At 36.2% G+C, this 16960-nt stretch overlaps 2 protein-coding genes across 6 annotated transcripts; one reads left to right on the top strand and one right to left on the bottom strand.

Annotated features, from left to right (window-relative positions):
• Positions 1–678: 678 nt before the first annotated feature.
• On the top strand, positions 679–9730 carry LOC105940513 (low affinity immunoglobulin gamma Fc region receptor II-like). Of its 5 annotated transcripts, none has more exons than XM_076882644.1 (8): positions 679–1611; positions 2001–2045; positions 2749–3003; positions 3172–3420; positions 4519–4695; positions 5011–5043; positions 5846–5920; positions 8937–9730. In XM_076882644.1, exons 1-7 carry the CDS (start codon positions 1590–1592, stop codon positions 5917–5919), a joined length of 855 nt encoding a protein of 284 aa, XP_076738759.1. In that variant the 5' UTR covers positions 679–1589; the 3' UTR covers position 5920; positions 8937–9730. The 5 variants fall into 5 exon arrangements, with proteins under 5 accessions (XP_076738759.1, XP_076738757.1, XP_076738756.1 ...); XM_076882642.1 differs by having other exon boundaries at positions 2001–2063; positions 4522–4695; XM_076882641.1 differs by having other exon boundaries at positions 2001–2063; positions 5014–5043.
• Positions 9036–15272, bottom strand: LOC112431259 (butyrophilin-like protein 10). The gene is made up of 6 exons (XM_076882135.1): positions 15190–15272; positions 13868–13976; positions 13328–13669; positions 12401–12682; positions 10359–10625; positions 9036–9127 (listed from the first exon to the last, which is right to left on the bottom strand). The coding sequence occupies exons 2-6, from the start codon at positions 13965–13967 to the stop codon at positions 9036–9038; spliced, it is 1083 nt and encodes a 360-aa protein (XP_076738250.1). The 5' UTR covers positions 13968–13976; positions 15190–15272.
• Positions 15273–16960: the final 1688 nt, after the last annotated feature.

Raw genomic sequence — 16960 nt, 5'->3', positions numbered from 1 at the left:
TGAGAGCTCAGTGGATCTGCGTTCGACTACTCCGCCTAGCCTGCACTGTCGAGCGCAGATCCACTGAGCGCAGCGCAAGCTAGCAAGACAGAAGTTAAGCTCGTTGCAACATGGCAACTGCCTCAACGCTACCCGAAATTGAACCTCCCCCACCCTCATTCAGATCTGGCGTTTGGAACTATTTTGGTTTTCATGTGACGTATGACCCTGAAGGTAAGCGCGTCATGGAAAAAAGTGAAACAGTATATCAGATGTGCCACGCGATGCTCAATTACATTGGTGGGAACTAGTGCGTTAGCACAGTTTGCTCGTTAACGTGTTGACGGTGTCCAGCCCCACGCACGGGGCGATCCGCGGTAGCTCGTTAACGGAGATTTGCCGCGTTATGGAGTGCATGCGCGAGGTCAAAGAATGGCTCCTAGCAAACTCTCTTATCCTAAATGATAAGAAAACTGAAATCGTGGTATTTGGCAGCAACATTCCTCGTGGCTAACTTCGTGATGCCTTTGGTTCCCTTACCAGCTCCCTTTCTGACACTGTTAGCAATCTGGGCGTGTTGCTTGACAGCTCGTTCAAACTCGATAAACAAGTGTCTGCTGTAGTTAGATCTAGTTTCTACCAACTCCGTCTCATCTCTAAGGCTAGGCAGTATGTTCTGCATAAGGACCTGGAAAAGCTCATCCACGCCTTTGTGACCTCAAGGCTGGATTACTGCAACTCACTTTATTTTGGTCTTCATTCTGCCCTCCTTCATAGACTGCAGACAGTCCAAAATGCTGCAGCACGCATTCTGACCAGAACTGGGAAGTTTGCCTGTATCACTCCTGTTCTAGCTGACCTGCATTGGCTACCCATAAAATACCGCATCCAATTTAAAATACTGCTGCTTACGTTTAAAATTACCAACAACACAGCACCGAGCCACCTTAAGGAACTCCTTAAATCGTATGTTCCTGCCAGAGCATTAAGATCATCTACTCAGTTACTCTTGGTGCAGCTTAGATCTCAGCTGAAGTCTAGAGGTGACCGGGTGTTTGCCCTGGCTAACCAGAGTTGTGGAATAACCTTCCTATTGTGATCCGGATGTCCGATTCCATTCAATCTTTTAAATCGCGGTTAAAAACCTATTTATTTAATCTCGCCTTTCCTGCTTGTTAATGCTCGCACCTGACTCTTAGACTTACTCTATTTTTCCTTATACATATTTTTTATGGCTTGTGCTTTTATTATGTTTTTATTTTAATATGCATTTTATATTATCCCTGTGTATTAGTGGTATTGACCTGTGAGCATATTTGATACTTTGCTAAGGCCTTATAATACTCATGTTACTTCTCTGTCTCTAATGTTAAGCACTTTGGTATACCGCTGGTTTTTAAATGTGCTCTATAAATAAAGATTGTTGTTGTTGTATGTCTTGTGTGCAGTAACAGTGGCTCTTCCTTCTGACAGTTCAAGAGATAGGTTGACAAAAAACAAAATCCCCCACACGTAGCTGTGGCTTCTATGCTGCACAGAAAAAGGGAAGTACTACCCTGTCACGTTTTACTTGTATTCAGTTAAATAGTGAGGCCCATGTGAGGTACAATATGGAGCTCTGCATCAAACTGAGTGAGTACTGATCCTCATTTGCATCTGAATCAACATTCAAATAAAATCCATGGATGTGTGTGTCTATTAAGCGGTTTGTTAATGCTTTTTTCAGAAGTCACATTTATTTATAAAGCACAGTGCATGTGAATTTAAACTGAGTGATTAATAAGATTTTTATATGATGTAAGTGTTAATTCTGTTGCCTTAAAGAAACCAGATCATTTGGTAACTTTAAATTGCTTCTGCTGATCGCTGTCAGCTGGACACTGAACTAAAAGTATATAAAAACCAGACTAGTATTATTGCTATTATTATTAGCAGCAGTAGTATTAGTATTTTTTGCTGTTGAGATTTCCATGTCTTACATATAAAGACATCTGTAATGTGTCATTTTTTTGTCTCTACAGTGGTGAAAATGCTGTTGCTGCTTATAGCTCAAGACCAGAAATATTGTATGTATGCTAAAGAATGTAAGACAAACTTTTGTTAACAGAGACAAATGTCTGTAAGAATACACTTACTGGTCACTTTATTAGGTACACTTTGCTTGTGCCTGGTTGAATGTAATGACAAACCTGTTGTTGAATCAGTGATGCCTCGGTGTGAGTGCCATCATGACACTGCACATTAAACCCGATTTTCATTCCAACCTTTACTCCCTTCAAGCTGGGAAAATGTAGCGGTCAGAAAAACAATACCAACATAAATTGCTATTATACTATTTGTATTGTTACTTTAAGGGTGTTATCATGAAATCAAGGGGTGCTTGAAAAAAATGTCTATCTATGATAAATCTGTGACTCACAACAACCCATTTGGCACCATGCCACATTCAAAGTCTCTCAGATCATTTTGTTTTCTATTCTAATTGTTGATTTGACTGATTAGCCATTTTGTTAAAGAGCAGTTGAACATATGTCCCTAATAAAGTGACCGGTTAGTGTATATAACAATTACAAATACTAGACATGGCTTATCTTTCTATTTCCTAAGAAAATGATTTGGAAAAAAAAGTATATTGTACTTTTATTGTACTGTACTTGCAAGTGGGTGGTCCCTATTAAATTCACTTTTTTGAAGAGTAGATATCAATCTCTTCATCTAGTCATTTTTTTATTTAATTTTATCCATTTACTTATTTTTGTGTGTGTGCAGCAGAAGGAGCTTATCTTCATGTTCATCCAAATAGACTGCAGTTCTTTGAATATGACTCCATCTCATTAAACTGCTCGGGGTTTCATGGCCCAGCAGAATGGAGAGTGATCAAAAAGCTTGGCTTAAATTCTACTCAGTGGGAAACATCAAAAAAATTCTTGTACATTAAACCTGCCTTTAAGTCACACGGTGGAGAATACTGGTGTGAAAATGAAGATGGAGAGAAAAGCATGACTGTCAGCATCACCATCACTGGTATGTTTACTAACCACTAACTTCACATTTTTCCAAAATTTCAACATGCTACTAAGACTCAAAAATCAAGATGGACTTGAGTTAAATGTGTTTTTACAGCCATCTTAACTTTAGTCAGGGGGGATGTCAATGTATTCATTTTTATTATAAATCTTCTTGTTTTTTGAGGAGGAGATGTGATCCTGGAGATTCCCGCTTTTCCTTTTATGGAGGGAGATTTTGTCACTTTGGGCTGTAGAAAAAAAGGAATGCCTTCCAGTCTTCCACCTGATTTTTACAAGGACGGTCACTACTTGGAAACTGGATATGCAGGAAAGATAACCATTCCCCATGTTTCCAAGTCTAATGAAGGACTGTACAAGTGCAGCTTTTCTGAATCTCAAGGGAAATCACCAGAGAGTTGGATGGCTGTGACAGGTGAGCTATGACATTTTTTTAGCACAATGGATGCATAATATTTTCAAATAAACTATACAGTTCTGCATTTGAGCAAATGCAATGCACAAATATACACGCAATAGTCTCTTTGCTATATTCTAAACTTTGTGTAGTGGTGCTAGAAGAAAATTAAAGTTTTAAAACAGGTCTCTGCAGTCTCTGCTTGCATGTAAGAATATAAAATATCAGGCATACTAAGGAAATGCTTGAACTGAATTTTATTCAAGAATAAAGCCACACTTTGGGGTTTGTAAAGCTCTAGTTTTGTAAGGCACAGTGTTGCTTTGTGCAACATCAACATCAGCCTTCAACCATAATTATAATTTTCACTCTTTCATGTCCTACTATATAATGTTCAGATTTAGCATAGATTATGATTGAGTAAGTGGAGATAATATTTCATCATTATTATTATTTTTTTAACATAAGTTAGATAACATTGTCCTGGTTACATTAGTTAACTCGAAGAAAGGTGTATTTAGCACATAGAGGGTGGAAAAGGTGAGTAAAGAAGAAATACTCAATGCATCATGGGAATCCCCCAGTAGTGTAGACCTATTGTAGTGTAAATAAAGGTGGATTCAGGAGCAACTGATCCAGCCCAAATCTTAAGTCTAATCTTAAAAGTAGAGAGGCTGTCTCCCCAACCTAAACTGGAAGTTGGTTCCACAAAATAGGGGACTGAAAACTGAAGGCTCTCCCTCCTGTTCTACTTTTAAATACTCTAGGAACAACAAGTAAGCCTTTAGTCCGAGAGGGAAACGCTCTAATGAGGATTTTTTAAGGACATCTTGATAATAATGAATTACTCCAGCATAGAAGTAATAAATGCATGAACAAGTTTTTCAGCGTCACAATCCTATCTCCAGAATTATTAGAATGAATCGTCTGCTGACCATGACTGTGCAAAAGGTCATTGCAGTTTCTTTTGAGTTATTGATTTAGTTGATCTAGTGAGAAACTAACACTGTCTTCACTCACGTCAAGGGAATATAGATTAGATTGTTATCCATTTCATCATCTTGAAATACTTAACAAAAATTAACAAAATACAATATTGTATATTTATTGTGTTAGCAGCACATGTTGCTCCCACACCTCAGGAGACAATACCTCAAGATGATCAAGAGACTGAACAGAAGAGCTCTCCATCCAGGTCCACTGGACTCTCCATCATATTGCCTGCTATGTTGATCATTTTGGCTGTGGATGTGATAATAGTGGCTGGACTACATTACTGCCAGAAACACACAGGTTTCTTTCTTTCTATATTTGTGCATTTACTTATTTATTGTGCCAATAATTTAAGGTGAACAGAAAATTAAATAATACAATTTAATTCATATGATGTTCATCGAGGTAGATATCAGAAGAAGTCTTTTGCTCAGTTTGGATGTGCAGTAAAGCACTTATAATAACAATAGATTAATATGTTCAGTAGCAAAACAAGGCAGAAAGAGAAATAATTTTTGGAATTATTAAATGGATGTTTATTAATGTAAGATTACCTGTTTGTTCTTTAACTTTTTATTTATTGTTCTTCTTTTTATTTTATTTTGTTCCACCTAGTAGCAAGCTCTTACGCTGTCATGTCAGTAACAGGTGAGTAGTTTATAAATTCAAGATTCAAGGTCTTTATTGTCAATACAACAACATACACAGTATACAGCGTACCAAAATGCCGTTTCACCACAAACCCCCCATTTTGCATTTATGAGAATATAAAAAATAGACAGTGTTGGGGAATACATTACGTTACGTATTTAAAATACAAAATATGAGTAAATCTATTCAGTTTAAAAAGGTGGTATTCAGAATACAGTTACTTTGTTGAAATAAAGGGATTACATGGCGGTATTTTCTTGTTTCATATATTAGGCTATGCCCTCTCTATTTTTGGTAATTCCACGCCGGTGGAAACCCAAACAATAAAAAGTGGTCATGTGCAATTGCAGTAAAGTGAGATGATTGTGCAGTAGGTATTGAATACCAGGTTCAGGTTATGGTCAGGTTTTAGTAGAGAAGACAAGCCAAAGACATGTGCAAGGTGTAAAATTTGCAAATATAGCATAATGTAGATGTGTTCAGTGACCATGTGACTGAGGCGAATAAGCATATTGTTCCAAGGTCCAGTTTGTAGTAGATTTGTGGAAGTTTGTGTTGTTTTTGAGTCTTTTTGGTGAGTATTGTAAGAGTGTTTATGTTTATTTTATTAATCTTACACTCATCTCTCCTGCGAAGTTTTGAGTCTCAGTGAACTAATTGTAAAATTAGGAAGCTGTAACACAGTATCACCAAGAGTGAGTGTTTTTATGTGAGAATGTCTTTCAAATAGACTAATGAGTAAGTTATCTTTCTGTCACCACATACTACTTATTTCAAAACTTTTTTTTATCTGTTTCAGTGTATGAAAATGTTCAGGTAACTCATCTACAAATGGATACCTACAACAATGAGACAAAACAGAAAAAGAAATGAGGTACTCATTTTACATTTTATTATTATTATTATTATTATTATTATTATTGTTACTTTATTTAGGAAAACCATATAGGAAAACTATATATTTTTCTATAACTTATAGAAAATATATATCTTAAAATATGATGATAATCATAATATCATAATTTATAGTGTTCTGTATTTGACATATATTTATATTTTTGATTTGCTTGATTGTTGACTGACAATGGGACACAAAGAGCATTATATTAGTGTTGAAATAGACACGAACCTATTCAGGGTGTGCCCCACTTGCTGGGGAAGTGGAATTAGTAAGAAAGCTCCTCCAGATGATGATTGTTATGAATTGACAATGAATAAAACAAATTACATTAAATTAAAATATCCAGTGCCAAGTCAAGTCAGTTCATTTATAAGCACAAAAAAAACAATACTGACCAAAATACTGTTAAACTATATCATGAAAGCAATAATAACAACACAATACACATAACCACAAGAAAAAACTAAAAAGAAATGTGAAGGCTCAGTCTAGATTGAATGCCAAGGCATGAAAATTAGTGTTGAAACAGGTTTTGAAAAGTGTTACTGAGTGTTGGTGAGGTCCTAATAGGAGGCCAGGCTGTTCCAAAGTTTACGGGAAGCTAGAACAAAGATACAAATTCCTCTCTTCTTTAACTTCTTGGTACAACCAGAAGCAATTTAATGACTGAAACAAATAAAATATTACAATCGATTTTATGTTTTATCCTAAGAGCCTCAGTGGGTAAAAACTAGCTCTGACATCAGCATTTTCTTTCTTAAATGTAAAGATATTGTCAAAAACCACGCTTAATACCAAATGTGTTTTTCAGAGGGTCAAGATCACCTTTGAAGTAGGAATCTACAATTAATAAAAGATCACTGAACATGATTAAAAGTGCTGATTCTGCACTATGATGCGCTTCTAAACCACTCTGAAATGATCCATCCAAGTGATGGTTGAATAGATTTCTGATTTTCATGCTTTTCATGTTGCTTTAGCATTTACTTTCATCTATTCAAGATTGGTTGCTCTTAAGCCACCAGCTTAGAAGTAAGAGCTACGTGTATCTTACAACACTTACAACTCAGCTCTCAATACAGATGAGTTTGAGTTGAACATGTTTACTGGCAGATGTCTGACATGGAAAAAAAAAAAGAAATAGGAAAGAAGTGATTAAAGATTAAGTTTATCTAAAATTCCACCGTATCAAAACATGTGTGTTTTAGTTAAAAGGTATTCGATAATTATTTAGCATTTGTTTTTAATTTTAAAATCTGTTGCATACAAAAGGCAGGGCATGCACTTAACAGAGTCCAATAAATAATAAGTGAATATTATAGTAAACCCAATTTGCAAAGGTCAACTTTAAGTGCTATTTAACTACAGCAAAGAGCCATTTTTATTATGTTAATTGCTATAGGTGTTATTAGGTGTTATCTTCATATATTATACTGGCAGCTGCATTTATGTTTGACTCGTTGACTTCAGTTACAATACATGTGACTTCTGGAAGAGCAGTTGCATAACTTTTTGTAACTTCTATGGCCAGTTTTCTTATATTGGGCATGTAATACACTGTCCTGTATAAACTTATTTTTTAGCCCATGTGTCTCTTTATTTGTACCTGTATTATGTGGATCTATTAATTATACATTTAGAAGACATGTACATGTATTAATTAGAAACATAATAAAAATACATTTTCAGATTCAGTTTATACAATGGAATATAGAAAACAGCATATTTGTCAGATATATTCATGAATTTATGACATATCAAGACTAAAACAAACAAAAAAGAAACCTTGAAAAGCAACAAACATTTAGAATTACTATTCTTAAAATGTTTCAACATTTCAAACTTATTTTTGCCTTCCTATTAGAGCTTCAATTTTTGTTTTTTAAGGTAGTGGTTTATTATAGTTTAGCAGTTATACCACAATACAGTTTTACTTTATATGCTGGTAGATACTGTGGTTATTGTGAATATAACCGTTGGATGTTCGCTTAACCTGAAGTAGACATGCAATGTGACAGATATAACTGTGGCTTAAGACATTAGAATATATATAGAATGCAATTTAGAGTTCCAATTTAGAGGCCCTTTAGAGGTCACCTGCCCTCTAGATGCAATAAATAAAAATAACACTTCTTTTTATAATAAAAGTAAAAGAGAAATATATCTATAAGATAACATCATGCAGCAGTGGATTTCTCAGTCTGTCTTGACTCTGGACACTTGCAGTTTTTACACATGGAAATCACATGTGTGCTAAGATGCAGGATTAGAACACAGGTTTAATCCGAATAAACTACTATTTTTCTGCTTGTTTCTCCTTATAAAAAACGTCCTTTTAGCACCACCGATATAACCAGATTAGGCAGCAAAATAACTGAACTAACATTATCATTAGTGTAAATGATCCTGATGTTTGTGGAGGACCGTAAAAGTGATATTCAGCTGAGCATCATGGCCCTCCTGTCCTCCACAGCTTTCTGCCAGTGTTCAGACAGCATGAACAGTGTGCATTCTAAAGTAGAGGCTTTTAAAGCAAGTAGAACGTGAGTTCTATTTGACGGACTGACTGACGATGAGAACACAGCTGAACATAATCTGACACATAGGAAGTAGAACATGTGGAAAATAAACAGTGAACATGAATGAACTGAAAACACTGGGTCACAACCCAGGAACCCTGACATTACTCTTCGTCATGCTGTTTGAGCATTCAGCCATTTTTGCAAAACAATTATCCACCACCACACTTCCGCATCAGCTTTGTCAAGTTAGTGACTGATTTGTTTATTCTTTTAGCTTTTGCTGCATTTTTCTATTTGTTTTCTTTCTTTGTTTTCTTTCTTTGTAATCTTTTTTCGATTTCTGTTGTGTTTTGTGGTGTTTTTAATTTGATGGTGTTTTCTTAAGTTGCACTCCTTTTGGCCTCTCAGGACCACTGTAACTTTTGCTATTTTTTGTTAAGTGCCATGGTTGGTTTACTTTGCCTTAGGATTGTGTGTCCAGAGTCAAGAGAGACTGAGAAATCCATCAAGGCGAGAGGTGCCCAGACACAAGGTTTTTCTACTCTTGATGATACACCAGGACAAATTCAACAGTGTGAGGAAGAGGAGGAGGAAGAAGTGCCAGCCCAGAGATAGAAGAGCGGAGGTGAAGACACAGACTGCTCTTTCTTGATGAAGGCTGTTAGAAAAGTTTAAAATAATTAGCAATGGTTAAATAAATAAAGTAGCACTGGGCAGTGAAAAGGTATACATTTAAAAAGTTAAAGTGTGTAAGCACTCGCACCAAAATATCCCTGAAAATAAACGTCAAGCATATTAACTTCAGTTTTATGTTTCTTCAGTTAAACATGAAATATTTTTGCTTTATCTATGTGTTTGTTTCATATTGCTGTTTATATGCTTTATATATTTTGTGATAAGTTCATCTGCTGCATTACATCGTATTTTATAAGCATGTTATACATCTGTATCATGCTCTGTTAGGCCCATTCAGCCATTTAAGGATCAGATATCTTTTCCATCTGACCTAAGAAAATTATATGTCATGATTTTCTCACCCAATAAAGGGATACAGGCTATTCTTCATTTTATCAGCAGCTTACTCGTTTATAAACAAGAAGGCCCAGAGGTAGCACTGACGGTTGCCAGAATACTTTATAGTATGTAACTTTATTTGTTGTGTTTATGAAATGTATAGTTTTATTTTTTGAAGAACCTTTTGATGTAATGTGATGTGCATTATGTGTCGAGTCATGACTGAATGGCTGAACTGCAGCACAGAAATAAATGAGATCTTATCTGGACAAGAGGATAACTTTGATTTCTTCTCTATTACAGCACAGTTTTTAAATAAATAAATAAATAACTGCCTTCAGAAAATGTCATCAGAAAAATGCAAAAAGATATTCGTTTTTTTTATTCAGTTAAGCCTTTTCACCAAAAGAGCAAATGGCTCTTGCTAGAGATTTAATCAAACAAGCTGAAAAAAAAGAAAGCTCAAACTTTCCCTTCATGTATTTGAAAAACCCCACATCTAAAGTTGCATTCATCTTATTTAACTCTACTCAAATAAAAAAATATTGTTAGGTTAATATACAGTACATCTATAATATGTGTGTGTGTTTGTTTTAGCACCTGAGTTGTTTTTTTAAGTAGTTGTTGTATTTAAATGTTTAAGGTTTCCTGGTTTGACTCTAAATTTGATTTCTTATGAATAGTTTCTTTATGTTTCTGTATCTCTGACAGTTGCAAAATTATGTTTTCCTTCTGTTTCTCTGCTATTGTTTTTATGTTTCTCATTTTATTACATGCTTGCTGCATGCTAATCAGATGTTTTTCAATGTTTGTTTCCATCTCTCCATATGCTGCTCCTTGCTGTGGTAATTTGTGTTTGCTTTTAGTTATAATGCTTTTCAGATCCATGTATCCCTTTGCTCTGTCCTTTTCTGTGATCTTATCCACTTCCAGAAACTGCGTGCCCAGGTTCTCCACCTCAGATGCAAATGTATTGCTTTGATCTCCGAGTTTATCTTTCACTTCTTTCAGGTCAATCTGTTGTTTCATCAGTATATTAATCAGCTCCGCCAAGTCTTTCAGTTCTTCATCTTTCTTCTGTAATTCTTCAGACTTCTTGCTTTCTGCCACGCGCAGCTCTTCTACTTTCTGCCTCTTTCTTTCTGTGTAAATGCATAAATAGTTATTTTGTTGAAATTGGCTGAAAAAAAATGTGCCACATAATTTAATTAAAACATTTCTAATATGGTTTGAAGAACGATTATGGACATTAAATAAAGAATATTAGAAATTACCCTTCAACAAAACAGATTTTTTTGACATTTCATTGCTATAGATTCTGGGCCATGCATCTAGGATCAGGGGCTTTTTAAATGAATCTATCATGATACAGTAGGTACACTGTAAAGGTCACTAATGCTTATTCACATTAAATTGTTAAGAGTTACCAGAGTTAGATACCTTTAGATCTGTTTTGTTTCCATTTCCACACAGAAATAGCTGCTGCAGTTAATATGAAACAAATTGCTAAGATAATGCTGACACGGTCAGCAGGAAAATGTGGAACTGCAACACAATCACCTGAAATGAAAAAGACAACGGAATTACATTTATACAAAAATCTGTTTCCCCAAAATTCTGGGACTCTATAAATAATGTCTAAAAAATCAAATAAGAGAAAAAACATTTCTTGTCTTTCATATCTGAGTTAATAAAAATGATGTCAGAAGCAATTGTATAAGTGTATGGAATCAGAGGAGATGGTTTCCTGTAGATTTGAAATTAAAATATATATTTGTCATATTCTTAATGAACATACAAATTGGGGCAACTGAGACTTAGGAGGGTCGTCTACCAATCACAATGTTGGTTGCTCAGTCCCTGGCTACTCCAGTCTACATGTCAAAGTGTCCTTTTTGCCTCCACCCATTAGGAGTGTGAGCGTGTGTGCAAGTGTGAAACAAAGTGCTTTGTTGCATCTTAAAAAATTGTTTGTATGAAAGTGTGTTTGGGTGAATGAGCCTAGTAGTAAAAGGAGCTCTGAGTGCTTAAATAGACTAGAAAAGTGTTTTTTTCTTGATCCTTTTCACTACAGATTAACAACAATTTTTAATGCAGTGATGGTTTTCCTAGTTTCCTACGTGTAATGCATGTCTTGTTTATTGCCTGATGCATTATATAATTATATAATTTCTGTATGGTTTTGTTATTTCATGTTAAGTTAAATTTTGGAGAGCCTTGGGCTTCTTTAGTAAATTCTTTTTTGTGCTCCCGTTCTGTTCATCCAGTCTTGTCTTTGTATGTTTGTCTGCACATTTAGCTATATTTAGTTTTATTTTGATAACTGCTGTATTCTGTGTTGTTATTTTCACATCCCTCTACCTCCGTATGTCTGTAGTGTTCAGTCTGTCTCCATCTGTTCAATGTTGTGTCGTGCTAGCTGTGGGTTCCCAGGCTTTGTATTCCCCGTGCTTCCAGGCCTACCCAGAGCTCTCTTGTTCTGTATTCCCTAACCCACTCTCTGGTTTTGGACTTTATATATTCTTCAGATTTCCCTGCACCTGTTCGAGTTTGATTCCTGCCTTCAGCATTCTGGATTGGGGTCATCCTTGAACTGGTACACATAACATAGGGTCTTCAGATCACAGAGTGGAAAAAACAAAACAAAACAAAAAGACACCCCTTCCATAGGGAGGTATTTTGGTATTTAAAAAACAAACAATTATGTCCAAACATCCACTGTCAGATGTTCCACTGGGTTCTTTTTAAATTATAGAGATTTTTAAATATTGTCGCTTGTGTCCATTTGGAAACATCTTTTTTCAGTTTCAAGATTTGATAATGATCTTTTTAGTGCAATCAATTAACTATAGCATTTTTAAAAAATCTAATTTTGTTTTTATTTATATTTCTAAAGATTAAAAGAAATACAATTTACCTGAAACATGTATGTGTGTCTCTCTGCTCTGTTTCATATCCCTTTGCTGAACTCTGCATGTGAAGCTGTTTCTGTGTCTCTTCTCCACAGTCACTCTGCTGCTGACAGTATAGAGGTCATCAGGACCTCTGAGGGTCTCTGCAGGTCCAGCAGAGAGGAGGTTTCCCTCACCGTCCAACCACAGCAGCTCAGGCTCTGGATACCAGCCTGCAGACTCACACTGTAACACCACCCTGCTGGTGTTTATGTTGATTCCTGATATTGTTGGTAATGAAAGAGAGCCTGAGGATGCCAAAGAGAAGAATGTGTTTTTACAGAGCACAGTGTTTCTGGTCAATTATATCAGCAATAAAAATGTTTTAATCAGTTTGGATAAAGGTTCCCTCCAAGCGTACTGTGCAGAGTTATATGTTCTAACAATAATTTACTTCTGCAAATTGTTTATTTCCAGCTGGAAAATAAAGGTTGAACTGTTGCTAGAAAATGTCACAGTTCAAGAAACTGCCATGGTGCTATTGCCAGTTTCACACAAGGTCATAGTGTACAAAGCTCTATTAGGATGAAGATGGAAAACTAAGATAAATTATTTTCAAAAATATTCAAAACCTGCATAGGATCAACTTTCTTATTTCCTGCCATATAATGCAAAAATCAAACAATACATGCACCATTGTAGTTGGTAAAGGACAAAGTGACTGGTGTGTGATAAAATAATGGAAAAAACCAGCAAAGATTGGACTGGATAAAGTTGATTACTTAAAACAGCTTTATATTAACTGCAACAGTTTCATGTAACTATACAGCCAAATGCTCCCCACGGCATATAAAGAGACATATTTATAAGGATCACTTTACTGTGTGTTAAAGTTTTTCCTTTAATTTGTCATCAATTTGTATCTCACAGTGTAATGAAAAATGTCCACTTACCAACAAGAAGTTCAATGATAAATTCTTTGTGCTCTGAGGGAAAAAAGCATCTATATCTGCCATTATCAGAGTGTTTGACTCTAGAGAGTTTCAGTGAAAGGTCTCCCTGCTTCAGTTTCTCAGTGGACAGTGATGTCCTTCCTTTGTAAGATGGGTTTTGATTAACCAGATGGTTTTGGCCCTCGTACCACACATGGACAAATCTGGGATCCAAGTCAGGTCTCCCCCACTCCAGAATCTCAGAAACAGCGTCTGATGGAGGTTCTAGGTGGCATGGTAAGATGACATCCTCACCAACTAATGTGATTATTGTTTGTGATGGTGTTACTGTCTCAGACTGACCTGAAAAGCACAGGACAAAGTTTATATCTTACAGTCACATTGATGTTTGTGGATTCTTTGCAGCTGACTCTTGATTGTTTCATTTTATTTCTATTGTGCTGATGTATATGTGCAAAATTATGAAATATCTTCAAACCTCGTTGAACTTTATATTGAGTTTAAAGTATTCAAATTAGTTGAGGTTTGTGTAGAAGTTACCTGTCTTAATATCTATCAGAAGGAGCAGAATCACAGCATGGTGAAAAAACAAACAACATAACTGAGGTTTCAAGATGAGCTGGCCATACTGGGGAAACATCCTGGTTCTCTGGAAATAGAAAGAAAAGAACCATGGAAGAAGAACATACTTCAAACCTGATTGCACAGAGTGAGTTGACCTTAAATATTAAATTACTGTGATATCAAGTTTGTATATTCAGTAGTAAGCATTCTGTCAAAGATCAGTTAAAAATTCAGTGAATTATCATAATTTAAATTGTGCATACACTTCCTAGATATCAGACCATATTATATCAGTAGAGACAGCTCCCCTAAAATACAATCAACAGTCAAATTAGTCAAATGTATTTGTGCTATTCTGGTTACTACTGTAAGTGCGTAAATATAAATAAGTACCGCACTGAAATGAGTAGTAAAACAATAAAACGTAAAATAAGGTCTGTGAGATTACTTGTTTAAAAAAATTTGAATTTGCTAATTACTTCTCTTAAGTCAGCAACAATTTACAACATAAAACAGATCATTCCACATAACTTAGTGATAGGATCGAACGGGAGCAGGTCTCGAAAAAACCCCCAAAACTGCTCAATGTGTGATATTCCGTGCAATATCCTCAGTTGGCAGCAAATGTTGTATCATAAGACCCTTAGTATCCAGTATCTAGCTAATATGTTATCATGGTATTGTAGCTATACAATGGCACATAGATGCACAGGTTTTTCTTGTCTTACGGCTCCACTTTTAATTGCTTTTTTGGGGTTACAGCTCTAGGCCTTTTATTCTGTTGTTAGTGCCAAATGCAATTTAAAATCAGCAGGGAAACACTAATTATCTTAATTGCAACATTTCCCAACAGTGTTATTTCCATTCCTATTTGAGGTTTGTGGGAAAATATGTTGCAACCACAGATCTTCCCCTTGGTGCAATCTTTTTTCCCCCTTTTCATTTGGTCTTTTTTTCTTGCTGTGTGTGAGTGTGGTGTCTTGTGATAATTATACACTTGATCACAAAGTCCAGCACTGGTGATACATTAACAGCAAAAAGTAAAGGCAGATTAAGACAAGCAAGTAAAAAGAGATCCGAACTGCTGCCCAATTAAGAAAAAACACTGGTTGAGAGTGTTGTTTTTACAATGGCTAACAGAAGAAACACAATTTAATGAAAGCTCAGTGAACAAATACTCGAACAACAGTATAAATCAAGAGAACTAGTTTTAAATTTACGTTTATCAAATTAGAACTACAACAAAAGTACAGTTAAGATTAAAATAGAATCATATTTATGTAACTTTATACACTTACCAGTTGTTTCTCTGAGTGAGTTTGCACCTACGTTCAAAATGCTACACAGGATCTTCGGCTGTGCTGAGCTTGAAAAGTGGAAGTGTGAACTTTGACCGTCTGTGTGATCTTTGGTACAAGGAACTGCTCCAACTATCATAAAATCACAGCCTTTGATATACAATTGTATTTTACAGCTCTCTGATCACAGATGATACAGTCGGGGTTATTGCTGCACGTTGCTAGGTCAACCAGTCAGACAATGGGTGGGGGTGATGATGTTGCGTCTGACACTGAAGCCCTGAGGCATGTGTAAATGGTGGGTGTCCAAATGTAGCCTGTGTCGAGGTCTGTATCATTCTTTAGAATATCAAGTAACCAAAGATAAACAAGACCCATTATCTGACTCAAGCAGTTCAGAAGATGTAACCAATATATTAGTTTAACAAAGAATAACTGCCCATGTCATGATGTTGTGTGCTGTTTGTGCTCCTCACACCTGAGGGTGGCGTTATTCATTCTTTTTGTTTGTACCTATGTAAGTTCCAGGTGGAGCCGTACCATTGGCTGAGGATGTAATGAGGCTTTGAACTGGCCGAAGGAGGTTTGGGCCTTGCTGCTGCAGTTTAGGCTTGTGTGTAAAGCTCAGGAGGTGTGTGCTAGCCTCTTAGTGGACCAAAGCTTGGATTATGACGTGGTTAGGGCTACAGTATTGCTTGCTTTTGAATTGGTGCCTGAAGCGTACCAAGAGAAATTCTTACATTGTGGGAAAAGGGACAACCAGATATATATGAAGTTTGCACGTGAGAAACGGTTGCTTTTTGATAAATGGTGTCAGGCTAGCAAGTCAAAGATTTTGGACAGCTGAGGTATCTAGTGCTTTTGGGGGGTTTTAAGAAATGCTTGCTAGAGCATGTGGTATTTTATTTAAATGAACAAAAAGTTAAGTCTCTTGCAAACGCCGCTGTCTTGGCAGATGAGTTTGGCCTCCTCTTCACAGGAGTGTGTTTTTTTTAAATCTCCGATGCATCAGGACCCTATGGTTTCCCCTGGTGTGGGGAGGACACGGTCAGTTCTCAAGAACATACATGCTCCAATCCAGAAATTTGTATTAGATATTGGACACAGATGGTGAACTGCTGTCAGACCCTGAATAAATTGTGAAACGTGTCTGTGATTACTTGGGTCCAAAACTCGATGTTCCAGAAGAATATGTAGCCGCCTCTAATCTCTCAGTAGCACCATTAAGACGGGAGGACAGCAGGGCCTCTTCCCCATTAGAAAACTCTCCTCCACCACTAGCAGGAGAATGAATAGTGAATATCTTAAGGCTACTGCTTGTACAGATATCATGGCTGGCTCACACAAGCTTACTCTGCCACTGCCACAGGCCATGTGAGTTTACAGCCCCTCCCACCAGAGTTTACTCCCCAGTTGACTGTCGTGAAACAGGCGTAAATCAGTGACATTGTAATACTTGCAATTATTGTAGGGCACGTTCTAACAAAACAACCAATAGATGTAACTGAATATCACATAATATCAAAAGACTAACTTAACACTGGGTTAAAACGACACAGATTTTTACTTTGCTCTGTTTTTGCATGAAATGAATCTGAGAAGATGTTGAGGGTGATAGTATTTTGAGATGCTGTCACCCAATAATAACCAATAATATCACCCAATAATAACATAAGTCTTGAATCAGTCTCAGAGAGGATGGCTAGTTGGGGATATGTGTGTGTGTTTGTATGTGTGTGTATGTATATATTTATATTACACAGGACTGCAT

The sequence above is a fragment of the Maylandia zebra genome, linkage group LG3 (genome assembly GCF_041146795.1).
Source record: "Maylandia zebra isolate NMK-2024a linkage group LG3, Mzebra_GT3a, whole genome shotgun sequence".
In the NCBI taxonomy this organism is placed as follows: Eukaryota; Metazoa; Chordata; class Actinopteri; order Cichliformes; family Cichlidae; genus Maylandia; species Maylandia zebra.
Note: the sequence above shows the minus strand (reverse complement) of the source record. Positions and strands in the feature narration are given on the sequence as shown.